At 40.8% G+C, this 17,319-nt stretch overlaps 1 protein-coding gene across 1 annotated transcript in view; it reads right to left on the bottom strand.

Moving 5' to 3' along the window:
* LOC311102231 (transmembrane protein 255B) overlaps positions 1–16,922 on the bottom strand; it is a 45,807-nt gene extending 28,885 nt beyond the window's left edge. The window contains exons 1-4 of the mRNA XM_084143489.1: positions 16,758–16,922; positions 15,487–15,629; positions 14,025–14,087; positions 1,541–1,630 (exon numbers count right to left, since the gene is read on the bottom strand). Of these exons, the coding sequence (XP_083999615.1) occupies positions 1,541–1,630; positions 14,025–14,087; positions 15,487–15,629; positions 16,758–16,818 (357 nt within the window). The 5' untranslated portion in view covers positions 16,819–16,922. The remainder of the gene's footprint in view (positions 1–1,540; positions 1,631–14,024; positions 14,088–15,486; positions 15,630–16,757) is intronic.
* Positions 16,923–17,319: the final 397 nt, after the last annotated feature.

Raw genomic sequence — 17,319 nt, 5'->3', positions numbered from 1 at the left:
TCTAGGGGTTAAGGTTAGGGTTAAGGTTAGGAGTTAGGTTAAAGGGTTATGGTTAGGGTTAAGGGTTAGGGTTAGGGGAAGGGTTAGCTAAAGGGGATAAGGTTAGGGTTAGGGGAAGAGTTAGCTAACATGCTAAGTAGTTACAAAGTAGCTATAAAGTAGTAAGTAGTTGCAAAGTTGCTGATTAGCTAAAATGCTAATGTTCTCCGTGATTAACCTCTACTTTGGGTTGCTTTACGTTCATGTTATACGCCCACCCATCCACCCCGACCAATCATCCTTCTTTCATTTTTACCTTAAGTAACCTTTTATCTGTAACCATACCAAACGTAACATATCATACTAATTTGACTGTCAAGGATTTATATTTACTATGTTACGTCTAGTCTGTGAGACCAGTCTGCTATACTCAAAGACTTATTTCTGTCTGCTTTGGCTTTATTCATTCTTGCTCACAGTTTTGAGAAAAACAGAAGAAATGCAGAATTTAAACAATAACAAATTGCATTTAAAAAAGTATAAGAAAACTCTCACTTAGATCCCTAATACATGGCATATTGTCTACCTTGTTTGTTATTGGTGCTTTGTATTTTACAATTCACTCTTCTTTAGATGTTTTTAATAGGGTTTTGATAGAGAGGTAAACATTCCTAGCTGAAGCTTTGTGATCACTGGTCTAATACAATAACTTGCTTGCTGGGTTCCCCAGCCCTCCACCCACTACATACTAACACAAATGCCCTGCACAATCAGATAGGCATGCAGACAGACAGGCAGGCAGACATACAGACAGACAGACAGACATACAGACATACAGACATGCAGACATGCAGACAGCCAGACAGACAGACAGACAGACAGACAGACAGACAGACAGACAGACAGACACAGGCAGACAGACAGACAGACAGACACAAATCTGGACCATGGGTCCTTTGCATCTTGGCATATCCCTAGAAATGTACACATTAATATTATATTGCAATGTCATTGTGTAGCCATGCATTGTTCCACTTTGAAATGTAAATGTGTTAAGTTTATTGCAATTATTGAAGTTATATTGTGCTATTGGGATGGCAAACGGAACATTTGATCTTGTGTGAAATTTTCGGTTGGGTTAACACATTGAAATGGGAGGAGAGGACGCTCTCTCACCCAAAGGTTTCTCATGACCACACTCATCCACAGGGAGTGAGGCTCAATCCAAACTGCTTTCAACATTCTAGACAGTGTGGGTCAATCTCCATCTACACACCTTGAAACACTCATGCATGAACATTAATATTACAGCTATTCTCACAAACACTCTCATGCACGACATCAAGATCAGAGACTGGGGGAAACTGAGATCAAGCCTACTGCCGACTGAATAAATGAGAAATAAATGATCCCCCCCCCCCCCCCCCCCTAAAATTGCTATTTTCACTCTGAATGAGAAATAAATTAGTTTTAGGTTAGATTTTCATTTACGGTCACAATTGTCTCGAACACCATGTGATCTGTTGAGTTGAAAGACACGTGAAGCAGCAACGTGACTCACCATGTTGAAAACGATGAAGACGCCATCCACCACCAGACACAGGAAGGAGGCAATGATCCCGAAGCTCAGGAAAACAATGGCCGCCACAAGCTGGAGAGAAAGGGAAACATACATTATTAGAAAAGATAGAAACACACATATGACTGAGCACATGTTAGTAAGACTAATGTTCAACAACAAAACTAGGAAGACAGTACACTGCGTATATCCTCCCAAGTGGGATGTAGCAATCCCACTGGGCACCAGCGTCAATTCATCGACTATTCCACGTTGGTTCAATGTAATTTAAATGAAATGACGTGGAAACAACGTTGATTGAACCAGTGTGTGCCCAGTGGGATTTTTAAAGCTTTAAATTTCATCAGGGGTCTGATGAAGACAGAAGACCAAATGATTGTTACAATAAACACACTTGGGAGCATATATGGATTTAAGACATTATGTCAGACAAAATGCAGCTGTGTCAAAGCAAACGTTTCACTCAACTCGAGTGAAAAGAGAGAGACAGCTTGAACAGTATAATGATTAAAAGAGAAATACAGTATGAAGTAACACAGAGAAACAAATGTAAAAATGTTGTCAAACCACAACAACTGTTTATGGTCAGAAGCATGTTATGTGCCTAGTGCCATTTAACACAAACTCTGTTGAGTAGAAACAGACTTCCTTTTTTAATGTAATAGTATTTTTTTGCAACCAGTGACTCTGGTTTCTGTCTTGATATCTGAATAGTTCAGCTACCCTATCCTGACATCTAATTTGAGATCAGTTCTGAGAAATATAAGCAATCATATATCATGATCGAGGAAAATGTTTTATCTTAATGCAAGTTGCTGATACGAGAATCCACTCAAACAACAAATCTACTCAGGAGAGTCACACGTATTTCTTGATCATCTCTGAGCCGACATCTCACATGGGCCCTAAAAGTTGTCTGGCTGTGAAATAAGCCATATATTATGTCCAAAATAGCAGAGCAGATTCAACAAAATGTAACCCAGTGTTAACACGATATCCACACTGAGACAGAGAGAAGAGAAGAGAAGAGAAGAGAAGAGAAGAGAAGAGAAGAGAAGAGAAGAGAAGAGAAGAGAAGAGAAGAGAAGAGAAGAGAAGAGAAGAGAAGAGAAGAGAAGAGAAGAGAAGAGAAGAGAAGAGAAGAGAAGAGAAGAGAAGAGAAGAGAAGAGAAGAGAAGAGAAGAGAAGAGAAGAGAAGAGAAGAGAGAGAGAGAGAGAGAGAGAATATGAAGGAGCTGTGGCCGCCAGCAGACAAAGAGAAACAGATGCGAGAAGAGGGGGGTGGGGGCTGAGACATTTGTGGACCTGAGGGAAGCTTGCTCTGGGACGTGTTCATTACCCACTGGGCAAAAACTGGTTGCATCAACGTTGTTTCCACGTCATTTCAACAAAAAATATTATATCTGATGACGTTGGATCAATGTGGAAAACTGATTAGATTTGCCTAAAAAGTCATCAACGTAAGGGAATTTAGTATTTTTTTCACCCAACTTTTAACTTAAATCCAATGACATGGTGGGAAGAAAAATCACGTTGAAGTCACGTTAGTTGACATCTCAATCAAATATAAATAAAAACTAGAAGTTGAAATGATATCTGTGCCCAGTGGGTAGGCACCAAACTGAAGAAAACTGCCTAAAACAGGAAGGGACTACAGTACATGGACTTGCCCAATAAGATTTACATTTTTCCCCTGTTGCAAAACGTTTTTAAAAGTTTTCCATTGCATGCCCTAATACAGGGGTTTTCATCTGCGGAGGTACTGCAGGGGTCCGCGGCCAGATCTCAATATATACAGTGCCTTCAAAAGGTATTCATACCCCTTGACTTATTCCATATTTTGTTGTGTTACAGCCTGAATTCAAAATTGATTAAATATTTTAAAAATCCTCACCCATCTACACATAATACCCCAGAATGACAAAGTGAAAACATGTTTTTACACATTTTTGCAAATTTATTGAAAATGAAAAACAGAAATATCTAATTTACATACAGTTGAAGTCGGAAGTTTACATACACCTTAGCCAAATACATTTAAACTCAGTTTTTCACAATTTCTGACATTTAATCCATGTAAAAATTCCCTGTCTTAGGTCAGTTAGGATCACCACTTTATTTTAAGAATGTGAAATGTCAGAATAATAGTAGAGAGAATGATTTATTTCAGCTTTTTATTTATTTTATCACATTCCCAGTGGGTCAGAAGTTTACATACACTCAATTAGTATTTGGTAGCATTGCCTTTAAATTGTTTAACTTGGGTCAAACGTTTCGGGTAGCCTTCCACAAGCTTCCCACAATAAGTTGGGTGAATTTTGGCCCATTCCTCCTGACAGAGCTGGTGTAACTGAGTCAGGTTTGTAGGACTCCTTGCTCGCACACGCTTTTTCAGTTCTGCCCATAAATGTTCTATAAGATTGAGGTCAGGGCTTTGTGATGGCCACTCCAATACCTTGACTTTGTTGTCCTTAAGCAATTTTGCCACAACATTGGAAGTATGCTTGGGATCATTGGCCATTTGGAAGACCCATTGGCGACCAAGCTTTAACTTCCTGACTGATGTCTTGAGATGTTGCTTCAATATATCCACATAATTTTCCTTCCTCATGATGCCATCTATTTTGTGAAGTGCACCAGTCCCACCTGCAGCAAAGCACCCCCACAGCATGATGCTGCCACCCCAGTGCTTCACGGTTGGGATGGTGTTCTTCGGCTTGCAAGCGTCCCCCTTTTCCCTCCAAACATAACGATGGTCATTACGGCCAAACAGTTCTATTTTTGTTTCCTCAGACCAGAGGACATTTCTCCAAAAAGTACGATCTTTGTCCCCATGTGCAGTTGCAAATCTTAGTCTCGCTTTTTTATGACGGTTTTGGAGCAGTGGCTTCTTCCGTGCTGAGCGGCCTTTCAGGTTATGTCGATATAGGACTCGTTTTACTGTGGCTATAGATATTTTGTACCTGTTTCCTCCAGCATCTTCACAAGGTCATTTGCTGTTGTTCTGGGATTGATTTGCACTTTTTGCACCAAAGTTCGTTCATCTCTAGGAGACAGAACGCGTCTCCTTCCTGAGCGGTATGACGGCTGCGTGGTCCCATGGTGTTTATACTTGCGTACTATTGTTTGTACAGATGAACGTGGTACCTTCAGGTGTTTGGAAATTGCTCCCATTGATGAATCAGACTCGTGGAGGTCTACACATTTTTTTCTGAGGTCTTGGCTGATTTATTTTGATTTTCCCATGATGTCAAGCAAAGAGGCACTGAGTTTGAAGGTAGGCCTTGAAATACATCCACAGGTACACTTCCAATTGACTCAAATGATGCCAGTTAGCCTATCAGAAGCTTCTAAAGCCATGATATCATTTTCTGGAATTTTCCAAGCTGTTTAAAGGCACAGTCAACTTAGTGTATGTAAACTTCAGACCCACTGGAATTGTGATACAGTGAATTAATCTCTCTGTAAACAATTGTTGGAAAAATTACTTGTGTCATGCACAAAGTAGATGTCCTAACCGACTTGCCAAAACTATAGTTTGTTAACAAGAAATTTGTGGAGTGGTTGAAAAACAAGTTTTAATGACTCCAACCTAAGTGTATGTAAACTTCCGACTTCAACTGTAAGTATTCACACCCCTGGGTCAATACTTTGTAGAAGCACCTTTGGCAGCGATTACAGCTGTGAGTCTTTCTGGGTAAGTCTCTAAGAGCTTTCCACAGCTGGATTGTGCAATATTTTCCCATTATTCTTTTCAAAATTCTTCAAGCTCTGTCAAATTGGTTTTTGATCATTGCTAGACAACAATGTTCAGCTCTTGGCATAGACTTTCAAGTAAATTTAAGTCAAAACTGTAACTCGGCCACTCAGGAACATTCACTGTCTTCTTGGTAAGCAACTCCAGTGTAGATTTGGCCTTGTGTTTTAGGTTATTGTCCTGCTGAAAGGTAAATTCATCTCCCAGTGTTTGGTGGAAAGCAGACTGAACCAGGTTTTCTTCTAGGATTTTACCTGTGCTTAGCTCCATTCCGTTTCTTTTTATCCTGAAAAACTCCCCAGCCCTTAATGATTACAAGCATACCCATAACCAATGTTCCCTCTAATTTCTTTAGGCACTGAGCAAATTTCAGGTCTGCTGAGCGCAAACTTCAACGTTTTGAAATTTTTATGCAATTGCTGCCGTGTGTTTACTGTGAAAACTGAGGCTGTACCCGCTTTAAGTTACAGTTATAACAGTGGCCAAGTAGGCTACTGTGGCTATTTGATCATAATGTAGGCCTATCAGAGTGGCCTACCATAAAAAACAATGGAGAAAATGCATCCCATAACATTTTAACATGGAAATAGCTGTTCTATCATTCAGCCTACAGTAGCAGACAATCTGTGGTGTTCAATGTAGGCCTTCATTCCATGGTACTTTTTTTTGGGGGGGGGTTGACATTAACCTGTTTATCCACTTGTCCTTCAGACAAGGAGGTGACTGAAGATGTTGTTTGATGCAAGAAACCACTTTACAAAATAAAATGCATTATTATTCCCATACCATTATTACAGAGAATCTGACAAGTTATGCTACCCTCTGCCTATTGGCTACTTAGCTTATTCAAGCCTGTCTCAAAATACAACACTGCCCCTTTAAGACAGAAAAAAAGCTCTTTACATGACTTGCTGTTCAAAGATGGCTAGAAATGCACACGCTTTCTGCTCTTGTAGGAAGCAACCACTCCCCCATTGATGACTAGAAATGTGCTATTACTGGGCTAATAACTCACTTACTAGCAAAGAATATGAACAAATGTACACACCTGGCTACATGCAGCTCTTGCTTTGATCTCAAAACAAGCACATCTACTTGCGACCACTCATGCTGTAAACACAGTCCAGTTCAACGTGAATGGCACAGATCTATATATGGCAATGGTGTATTTGCATATAGGGATACTGCAGCTCTGATTGATTATGGCGCACCGGTCTGTGTAGAGTATGGGCCTGAGTCGTGCCTGTCAATGCAATAGAATCCTACTCCAATGCGTTCTGCCTACAAGAAAATATCTTGCATAGTTCGTTTTGTATCAGTATGTTGCATGAAAGTGGTTAATATTGTGTTGATTCGATCACAATTCGCACAGTAGAGGGGAACGTTGATAGTGTTAACGAAAGCGGAAAACTAGAAAGTTGACTGAAGATCAGTCTCGGGCTTTTCAGCGCGAGCTGATATTTATTCTGCACGGCAGTCCTGGGGAAGTTGCGCGACCGCACACGTGCGTAGCTTAGAGGGAACATTGCTTATAATATGATGCAGCCACCACTATGTTTGAAAATATGTAGAGTGGTACTCAGTAATGTGTTGTATTGGATTTGCCACAAACATAACACGTTGTATTCAGGACAAAAAGTTAATTGCTTTGCCACATTTTTAGCAGTATTACTTTAGCGACTTATTGCAAACAGTTAGGGAGGCATTGGAAAACCTCCCTGGTCTTTGTGGTTGAATCTGTGTTTGAAATTCACTACTCGACTGAGGGACCTTACAGATAATTGTATGTGTGGGGTTCAGAGATGAGGTAGTCATTCAAAAATCATGTTAAACACTATTATAGCACACAGAGTGAGTCCATGCAACTTATTATGTGACTTGTTAAGCAAATTCTTACTCCTGAACGTATTTAGGCTTGCATAACAAAGGGGTGGAATACTTATTGGTGCAAGACATTTCCACTTTTCATTTTTTATTAATTTGTAAAAATGGCTAAAAACATAATTCCACTTTGACATTATGGGGTATTGTGTCTCAATTTAATCCATTTTAAATTCAGGATGCAACACAACAAAATGTGGAAAAGGTCAAGGGGTGTGAATACTTTCTAAAGGCACTGTATACACTGAGTGTACAAAACAACCCTTTTGCCCTCAGAACAGCCTCAATTCGTCGGGGCATTCTCTAAAAGGTGTTTTAAGCGTTCCACAGGGATGCTGGCCGATATTGACTCCAATGCTTCCCACAGTTGTGTCAAGTTGGCTGGATGTCCTTTGGGTGGTGGACCATTCTTGATACACACAGGAAACTGTTGAGTGTGAAAAACCCAGTAGCGTTGCAGTTCTTGACAAACTCAAACTGGTGCGCCTGGCACCAACTACCATACCCCGTTCAAAGGCACTTAAATCTTTTGTCTTGCCCATTCACCCTCTGAATGGCACACATACAAGGCTTAAGAATCCTTCTTTAACCTGTGTCCTCCCCTTCATCTACACTGACTGAAGTGGATTTGACAGGTGACATCAATAAGGGGTCATAGCTTTCACCAGGATTCAACTGTTCAGTCTACAGTGCATTCGGAAAGTATTCAGACCCCTTGACTTTTCCACATTTTGTTACGTTACAGCCTTATTCTAAAATTGATTAGATTATTTTTTCCCCTCATCAATCCCCATAATGACAAAGCAAAAACAGGTTTTTAGAAATTTTTGCACATTTATTACAAATAAAAACCAGAAATTCCTTATTTACATATGTATTCAGACCCTTTGCTATGAGACTCAAAATTGAGCTCAGGTGCATCCTGTTTCAATTGATCATCCTTGAGATGTTTCTACAACCTGATTGGAGTCCACCTGTGGTAAATTCAATTGATTGGACATGATTTGGAAAGGCGTGTCAGAGCAAAAACCAAGCTATGAGGTCGAAGGAATTGTCCGTAGAGCTCCGAGACAGGATTGTGTCGTGGCACTGATCTGGGGAAGGGTACGAAAACATTTCCGCAGCATTGAAGGTCCCCAAGAACACAGTGGCCTCCATCATCCTTAAGCGGAAGAAGTTTGGAACCACCAAGACTCTTCCTAGAGCTGGCCACCCGGACAAACTGAGCAATCGGGGGAGAAGGGCCTTGGTCAGTGAGGTGACCAAGAATCCAATGGTTACTCTAACAGAGCTCCAGAGTTCCTCTGTGGAGATGGGAGAACCTTCCAGAAGGACAACCATCTCTGCAGCACTCCACCAATGAGGCCTTTATGGTAAAGTGACCAGACGGAAGCCACTCCTCAGGAAAAGGCACATGACAGCCTGCTTAGAGTTTGCCAAAAGGCATCTAAAGGACTCTCAGACCATGAGAAACAAGATTCTCTGGTCTGATGAAACCAAGATTGAACTCTTTGGCCTGAATGCCAAGCGTCACGTCTGGAGGAAACCTGGCACCATCTCTATGGTGAAGCATGGTGGTGACAGCATCATGCTGTGGGGATGTTTTTCAGCAGCAGGGACTGGGAGACTAGTCAGAATCGAGGGAAAGATGAACGGAGCTAAATACAGAGAGATCCTTGATGAAAACCTACTCCAGATCACTCAGGACCTCAGACTGGGGCAAAGGTTCACCTTCCAACAGGACAACGTCTCTAAGCACACAGCCAAGACAATGCAGGAGTGGCTTTGGGACAAGTCTCTGAATGTCCTTGAGTGGCCCAGCATGAGCCCGGACTTGAACCCGATCGAACATCTCTGTAGAGACCTCAAAATAGCTGTGCATTCAACCTGACAGACCTTGAGAGGATCTGCAGAGAAGAATGGGAGAAACTCCACAAATACAGACGTGTCAAGCTTGTAGCGTCATACCCAAAAAGACTTGAGGCTGTAATCGCTGCCAAAGGTGCTTCAACTAAGTACTGAGTAAAGGGGCTGAATACTTATGTAAATGTGATATTTCAGTTTATTTTTATAAATGTGTAAACATATTTTGCTTTGTCATTATGTGGCATTGTGTGTAGATTGATGAAGGGAAAAAATAATTTAATCCATTTTAGAATAAGGCTGTAAGATAACAAAATGTGGAAAAAGTCAAGGGGTCTGAATACTTTCCGAATGCACTGTATGTCATGGAAAGAGCAGGTGTTCCTAATGTTTTGTACACTCAGTGTTTTTGCATAAAACTTAGTTTTTTTATCTTTTGCTAATGAATATTACTAACAACAACAGATTAAACGATTTTGGCCAAGGGATTAGTGGAATACGTTCATGGGGTGTAGTAAAATACAATGTAATATTATTAATCTATAATTTATGTTCTTAACCCTGGGCAACATGGACCTGGGAGACTCACTGGGATATTGGTAAAAAGAAACATCATATTTTTAAAACCGCTAAGTTTTCTCTCTGCCTCATGGAAAAATGTGTAGAATAGCAGGAAATTAGCTTGAAAACTGCAATTCCAAGAGGCGGGTCTTTAAAATGTTCCTTCCCAGGGTCCAAAACTTGGTTAGTGCGACCATGCACTGCCGAATTCATTGTAAAACTTATATTTTATTTTATCTCACTCGAGTTGTGTTCTGATTATGAGGGGGTCCCTGATGAATTTGCTATTACAAAAGGGGTCCCCAGCCTCTAAAAGTTTGAGAATCCCTGCCCTAATAAACACTACCCTAACCTCAGAGACCGCTCGTAGCAGAACTAACCTCTCTGCACATGGTCAATGGTCTGTGATCTCTAATGGGAGATGAGCCTAAGTTGGTAAGTAAGTAGCCTAAACTAAACCAGGGTGGTCTGGCAGGACTGGAGCCCTGGCAGCCATTCTGGCCAATGAGCTGGTCCCTACTCCGTGACAGCCACTGAGGTCATGTCGAGTCTATGACAATATCAGTTTAACAGATAGCTGGACGTGTCTATCTTGGACATGATTACAGACATGATTAGAATTATACAAAATAACAGTGGCCTGTTATATACTGAACAAAAATATAAATGCAACATGCAACAATTTCAGTTACAGTTCATATGAGGAAATCAGTCAATTGAACTAAATTCATTAGGCCCTAATCTATGGATTTCACATGACTGGGAATACAGATATGCATCTGTTGGTCACAGATACTTTTAAAAAATAACCACTCGCCCACACAACGCCATACACGTGGTCTGCGGTTGTGAGGCTGGTTGGACGTACTGCCAAATTCTATAAAACAACGTGGCTTCTGGTGGTGGCTTCTGGTAGAGAAATGAACATTAAATTCTCTGGCAACAGCTCTGGTGGACATTCCTGTAGTCAGCATGCCAATTGCAAACTTGAGACATCTGTGGCATTGTGTTGTGTGACAAAACTGTACATTTTAGAGTGGCCTTTTATGGTCCCCAGCACAAGGTGGACCTGTGTAAGGATCATGCTGTTTAATCAGATTCTTGATATGCCACACCTGTCAGGTGGATGGATTATCTTGGCAAAGGAGAAATGCTCACTAACACGGATGTAAACAAATTTGTGCATTTGAGAGAAATTAGCTTCTTGTGCATAAGGAAAATTTCTTGGATCTTTTATTTCAGCTCATGAAACATGGGACCAAGACTTTACATGTTGCGTTTATATTTTTGTTCAGTGTAATAATGCTTAAAGATAAACAGAACTGACAGACAACACTCTCTATCTCCCCCTATTTGTCTCCCCCCCCCCCCCCCCCCCCCCCTCTCGTAACACTCTCTTTCTCGCGGTCTCCCTCTGTCTCTGTTTACCTACAAGCATCATTAAAAAGGCTTCTTTAACATTTATGTGATTTTAATTGGAAAATGCTCTTGTTTTCTTATACGATTACAAGAACCGTAACAAGAGACAGAAATGAGCAGGTGAGAATAATTAGCAGCAGACTGCTTTACTTTTATAGGTCACTAATGTTGACAGATTTTCTAAATTCCAAGAAAACTGTGGAGAAATGTAATTGCAACAGAACAACAGCTAACAATACCCATCTGGAATCATTTTTAAGAATCATTCATGAACTATTGTGTGTGTGTGTGTGTGTCACGACTTCCTCCGAAGCTGCCACCTCTCCTTGTTCGGGCAGGCTTCGGCATCCTTCATCGTCACCGGCCTTCTAGCCACTGCCGCTCCTCATCTCATCATTCCATTTGTTTTGTCTTGTTTATTAAACACACCTGGTTCATATTCCCTCATCAGTACCTGTATACAGTGGGGGAAAAAAGTATTTAGTCAGCCACCAATTGTGCAAGTTCCTCCCACTTAAAAAGATGAGAGAGGCCTGTAATTTTCATCATAGGTACACGTCAACTATGACAGACAAAATGAGAGAAAGAAATCCAGAAAATCACATTGTAGGATTTTTTATGAATTTATTTGCAAATTATGGTGGAAAATAAGTATTTGGTCAATAACAAAATAACATGATGTTTCCACCCCCATGCTTCACAGTAGGTATGGTGTTCTTTGGATGCAACTCAGCATTCTTTGTCCTCCAAACACGACGAGTTGAGTTTTTACCAAAAAGTTCTATTTTGGTTTCATCTGACCATATGACATTCTCCCAATCCTCTTCTGGATCATCCAAATGCACTCTAGCAAACTTCAGACGGGCCTGGACATGTACTGGCTTAAGCAGGGGGACACGTCTGGCACTGCAGGATTTGAGTCCCTGGCGGCGTATTGTGTTACTGATGGTAGGCTTTGTTACTTTGGTCCCAGCTCTCTGCAGGTCATTCACTAGGTCCCCCCGTGTGGTTCTGGGATTTTTGCTCACCGTTCTTGTGATCATTTTGACCCCACGGGGTGAGATCTTGCGTGGAGCCCCAGATCGAGGGAGATTATCAGTGGTCTTGTATGTCTTCCATTTCCTAATAATTGCTCCCACAGTTGATTTCTTCAAACCAAGCTGCTTACCTATTGCAGATGCAGTCTTCCCAGCCTGGTGCAGGTCTACAATTTTGTTTCTGGTGTCCTTTGACAGCACTTTGGTCTTGGCCATAGTGGAGTTTGGAGTGTGACTGTTTGAGGTTGTGGACAGGTGTCTTTTATACTGATAACAAGTTCAAACAGGTGCCATTAATACAGGTAACGAGTGGAGGACAGAGGAGCCTCTTAAAGAAGAAGTTACAGGTCTGTGAGAGCCAGAAATCTTGCTTGTTTGTAGGTGACCAAATACTTATTTTCCAGCATAATTTGCAAATAAATTCATAAAAAATCCTACAATGTGATTTTCTGGATTTTTTTCTTCTCAATTTGTCTGTCATAGTTGACGTGTACCTATGATGAAAATTACAGGCCTCTCTCATCTTTTTAAGTGGGAGAACTTGCACAATTGGTGGCTGACTAAATACTTTTTTCCCCCACTGTACGTGTTCCCTCTACCCCCTTGTCTTTGTGTGTGATTGTTTATTGTGGAGGTTAGTGAAGCTTGGTGGAGCTCCTTGTATTTTGTATCGCTGGGATATTTCCCTGTGTGCCTTGTATTTTCCAGTGCGCCTGTTTTGCGCACTGGAGTGTTTTTGATGCGTTACTGCGGTTGCGGAATAAAGCCTGTTATTCTGTGATTTACCCTCCTGCGCCTGACTCCTTCGACATCACCTCATCACAGTGTGTGTGTGTCTGCACTGCAGGCATTGAGATACTTTCCAAGCCAGGCACATTTACTCCTCTATGCTGGGGTCCCCTCACTCTCTCCATCTCCCTGTCTTTCCTCGACCTAACAAGTTCCTTTCTGTTTATACACTCAGTATCTCTCTCCTTTTTCAAAATGTTTGCCTCTGCTGGATAAAATGAGATGGTATGGAGGAGCCCCACACATACTCATCAATATCCTTATCCACTACACACGCACACACACACACACACACTACTCTGTCCATCTTCTCAAACTTGTTAATGACTAGTCCTGCTGTGTGAGGTGGAGAACAGAGAGTACCATGGGATGTGGTTTGGACTGGAAAGACACAGCGTTGGCCATGCTGAGTCTGTTGGCCTGAGCTTGTTGAAGATCAGGTTCTTTAACTTTGCATTCTATTAGTTGGTGTGTAAAAGATTGGCATGCTCAACCCTGAATTCTACCCTAGAAACAGTGTCTTTGTTTACAGCGATTATAAGGGCATATGTTTCACTTCAAATATCAGCTGGCTACAATGATTTAAATCTTTCTAGACATAGATCTTTCATGACTATTATCCAATGAGTTTTAGGGTTTTTCCTTCTATTTTTTACAGACCATATTTCTGGCTTTTACACCAAACTGAGGCTGTGGCTGTGGCTTGGATACCACACCACTCTCTATTCTTAATCACTCCCACTCTCTTTGACAGATAAAAAAGACAATCAACTGAAAGATGCATTACGGAAATACACTGAAACCAAAACTCAACCCTAAGTAACCTCTTTTAAAACTACTAATTTGGTCATTAGCCCTGTAAACACTGTGCATCAGAGGCAAGCAACATCCATGGGGTGTGCATGCTTTTGTAACAAATGGTCCACTATCAGCTAAATCAGGTGTTAAAGTGTTCGGCTTAGAAAAAAAGCCTGCACACAGCCTGGAGTTACCCAAATCAATCTCTGCTGTGCATGGATGCAACTATAACCAAGAGGATGAGAGAGAGAGATGGATCAGGTGAGAACATGCTGGGATAAGCAGAGGAAGAGAGAGAGAGACCATTATGGAGGAAGGATAGTACAAATGTGACAAATGAGTGAGGAGTAGTTGTATGTACCAGCTGTTTTCGGTTTTCCTCCAGGCAGAGTCCAAGAACACCCAGGAAGGATCCAAAAACCAACTGCAGAGATAAAATAGAACAGCCACTGTTAGAGCGATACCAGCAGTTGGCTCTTACTGTAGAGAACTTTACGCACTATTAAAAGTCATGTAAAGTCAAGGGATAAATAACAGCTCCGTTCACTGATGTTATTGTTATGCAAAGATTATTCCCTGGCGGACTACTACTACAACAGCATTGGAAGCGTCAATGAACTGCACAGTTGAATCACTCCACTAATGTTACTCCCAAATCAGAATCGAGTTGCGGTGATCCAGCAGAAGAAATGCTAAGGTTTAAAACGTGGACATAATAGAAAATGCACCTGTTAACAACATGGCTGTGTCTTATCCATGTCAATCTAATAATACCACTCATAGAGATGGATAGAGGGCAAACTTGCCACAAAGCCTGTTTTAGCATTGGCAGCGCCATTGGAGATTTTCACAGTTTTCAAGTAGTCAACTGGGTGGAACTTCCTATTGGTTGAGAATAAGATATTAACTACTTTAAAAACGGATAACAACCAATATACTTCCCATGATGTCACAGAAGCGTGGACTCTCTTTCCAACTCTATAATGCCACTACAAAACAGAATCTAACTTTTATTCAATATTCTCTATCTTACACTGAGTAATCTCTTGTGGACAGATCTACGTAAACATATCTGACACTGTAGAACTCTCGGAAAGGAATGGGATGTGTGGGATAGCGAGCAGCAGTAGTTCCGGTGTTTGGGTTTTTCGTCACTGGTTATATGGACAAATGACAATTTCGCAGTTGTTAACATATTTTGAATTTCCGAAGGGGACATTCGGCCTGTAACTTGCAAAGAGAGAAGGTTAAGCACCTAGTTCTAGCATCTCTTGATCCAATCTTTTAACACATATGGACCCATAACTTAATCGAGCAGCTGACCAATTACACAATACTTTAGTTCTGGGTTAACTGAGATTATACACTTAGAAATTATCAGTCTTCAAATGTATATAAAATATACTGGAAAGATTTACTGGCTTTGATGTGAATAACAGCCGAAATATATGTTGTTTGTCTGTCATGTGCTATAATAAGATGAGGGTTTGTTCAACAACACGAATGATGACAGCTCTCACGACATTTATGAGATTTTAATTGTCATGATTTGGAAGACATCTTGTTTTGCGGACAATGACTCACAAACCACAGTTTCCCCATCTGTCAATAATTTCTGAAGACCTGCATCCTTGGCATTACAACCACTTTATTCTTAAGGTCTGTGTTGTTTTTTTATGACAAAAAGAGACAAAATTAGAGAAAATGTGGTTGTTGTTAAAAGTTAAATTATATGTATAGTGAGTCATTTTCACCAAAATGGCAGATGAACATAATGATGATAATGATGATGGTGATGATGATGATAATGAAGATGTACTTACAATGACTCCAGAGGCGTATCCGGTGATGCTGAGGCTCTCTGTGCGAGTGGTGGTGTAGATCCCCAGAATGACCAGGACTAGGGACAGACAGAGCATGCCCAGTACCAGCCATATCGCCATCCTGTTCCTCCTCTTCATCAGTTCTGAACCCACAGATGCATAATCAGTCACAATACTATTTCACTGTACAATGTATACCTAGCCCAGGTGGGTTAAAGAAGGGTTAACACTTGGGGCCCCAGTAGGATAACCAGAAGGGGCCCACAAAGTTTTGTCCTCAGTACCCACATTGGCCCCACATGTGGTTGCCATGTTGGGCTTTATGTGGGCTCATGTTGGGCTTCATACCCACATGTGGAGCCAACGTGGACACTGAGGACAAAACTTTTTGGGTTCCTGTTGGGTTTCCCTCATGGGGCCTGTAACCCATATAGGCCCCACATGGAAATGTTGGCTGGGACCATTTATGATAAAAACTAAATAAAAAGTTACATGTTTATACTGAGAACTCTGGCACAGAGAGGGAGCAGATTGGCTCCAGTCCATGATTTACTATTTTCTAAATAATAAGGATTAGTAACATGATGGTAATAATAACATGTAAGATGTGTTAGGCCTAATTTATTGTGCAGACTGTCATACTGAAAGGACAGTATAGAGAATACATATTAAAAACCCTCAGACAGAGAATAACTCCACATATGCAAAACAGCTCTACCAAGTCTCCAAATTGATAATTAGCCAGTATAATAACCACAATGGGCCGAATTCTAATTTGTGATCAGTGCATGTAAAAATCTCCCATCAAGATCAATACATACACGTCAGTCAGCGTTCTTTCCATTGGCAGGTCTCAAATTACAATAAAGTCAAATGCAGAAAATCAAAGTAAATCTTAAAAACGACAGTTAAACCTGCAAATAAATGTCATATATTTCTTTCTTTGATTAATGATTAGGCAAACTACTTTGGGGATTATAGGCTATGTCAAAATGCTGCACAAATAATTTGTTAAATAAGCATATAACTTACATAGTTTTCATGTATACAGACAAAAATCACATACAGACAGAAATCACTTTTCCTTGACCAAAACGAAATCCTTTCAACTAAGCTATTTAATTGTTGCTGTCATAATTTACTAAGCATAATATGGTAAAACAGTAGGCCTAATTCAAATACAGTAGCTTACACTAATTCGCAGTATAGGCTAAGCAACTGAAAAAACACGCATTGAACGCATTGAATCATAATTGAACTCTATAGCCTACCCGCTTGACTGAGAGCGGGCTTCTCCCGGTCCGCTGCGTCCCGAATGGCCCCGGTTGTCATGCTCCCCTAACCGATGTTCCTCGGAGTATAATATCCACAATATCCCTGAGTGAGCCAAGGCGCTACGTCTGCTGTGCTGATATCAGAATACCTCCGCACGGTCTGTTGCGCATGGAGCTCTTCAAATGTTTTATAATGGCACTGCGCGCACGGTTGGCCAACCTGTTCCCCAAATATGCACGCGTAATATCCCTCTCCTAGCAGCCTACAGTTGCGATGATGCGCTGCTCACTTGTTACAAAAGGACTAGCCTAATAATAGGACTTTTCTTCTTAAGTCATTGAATCTTACTGTGAATGCTTTTCTTGTTTATTCAGTTGGCCGGTTAAAAAAACAAACGCTAATCTTATGAGAAATTGTATAGGCTACTTTTACAATCCTACATTACTATACCTTGAGATGTTTAACTAAAATTAAGATGAACCTACATATGTTTTCAACATAATATATCTATTCATCGTGGATGTTTTTTTTCATACCCTCTCCCACTTTCCTCTGTGG

This window comes from Coregonus lavaretus, assembly GCF_964263955.1.
Source record: "Coregonus lavaretus genome assembly, chromosome: 26".
Taxonomy (NCBI): domain Eukaryota; kingdom Metazoa; phylum Chordata; class Actinopteri; order Salmoniformes; family Salmonidae; genus Coregonus; species Coregonus lavaretus.
This window is presented reverse-complemented; position numbering and strand designations above follow the sequence as displayed.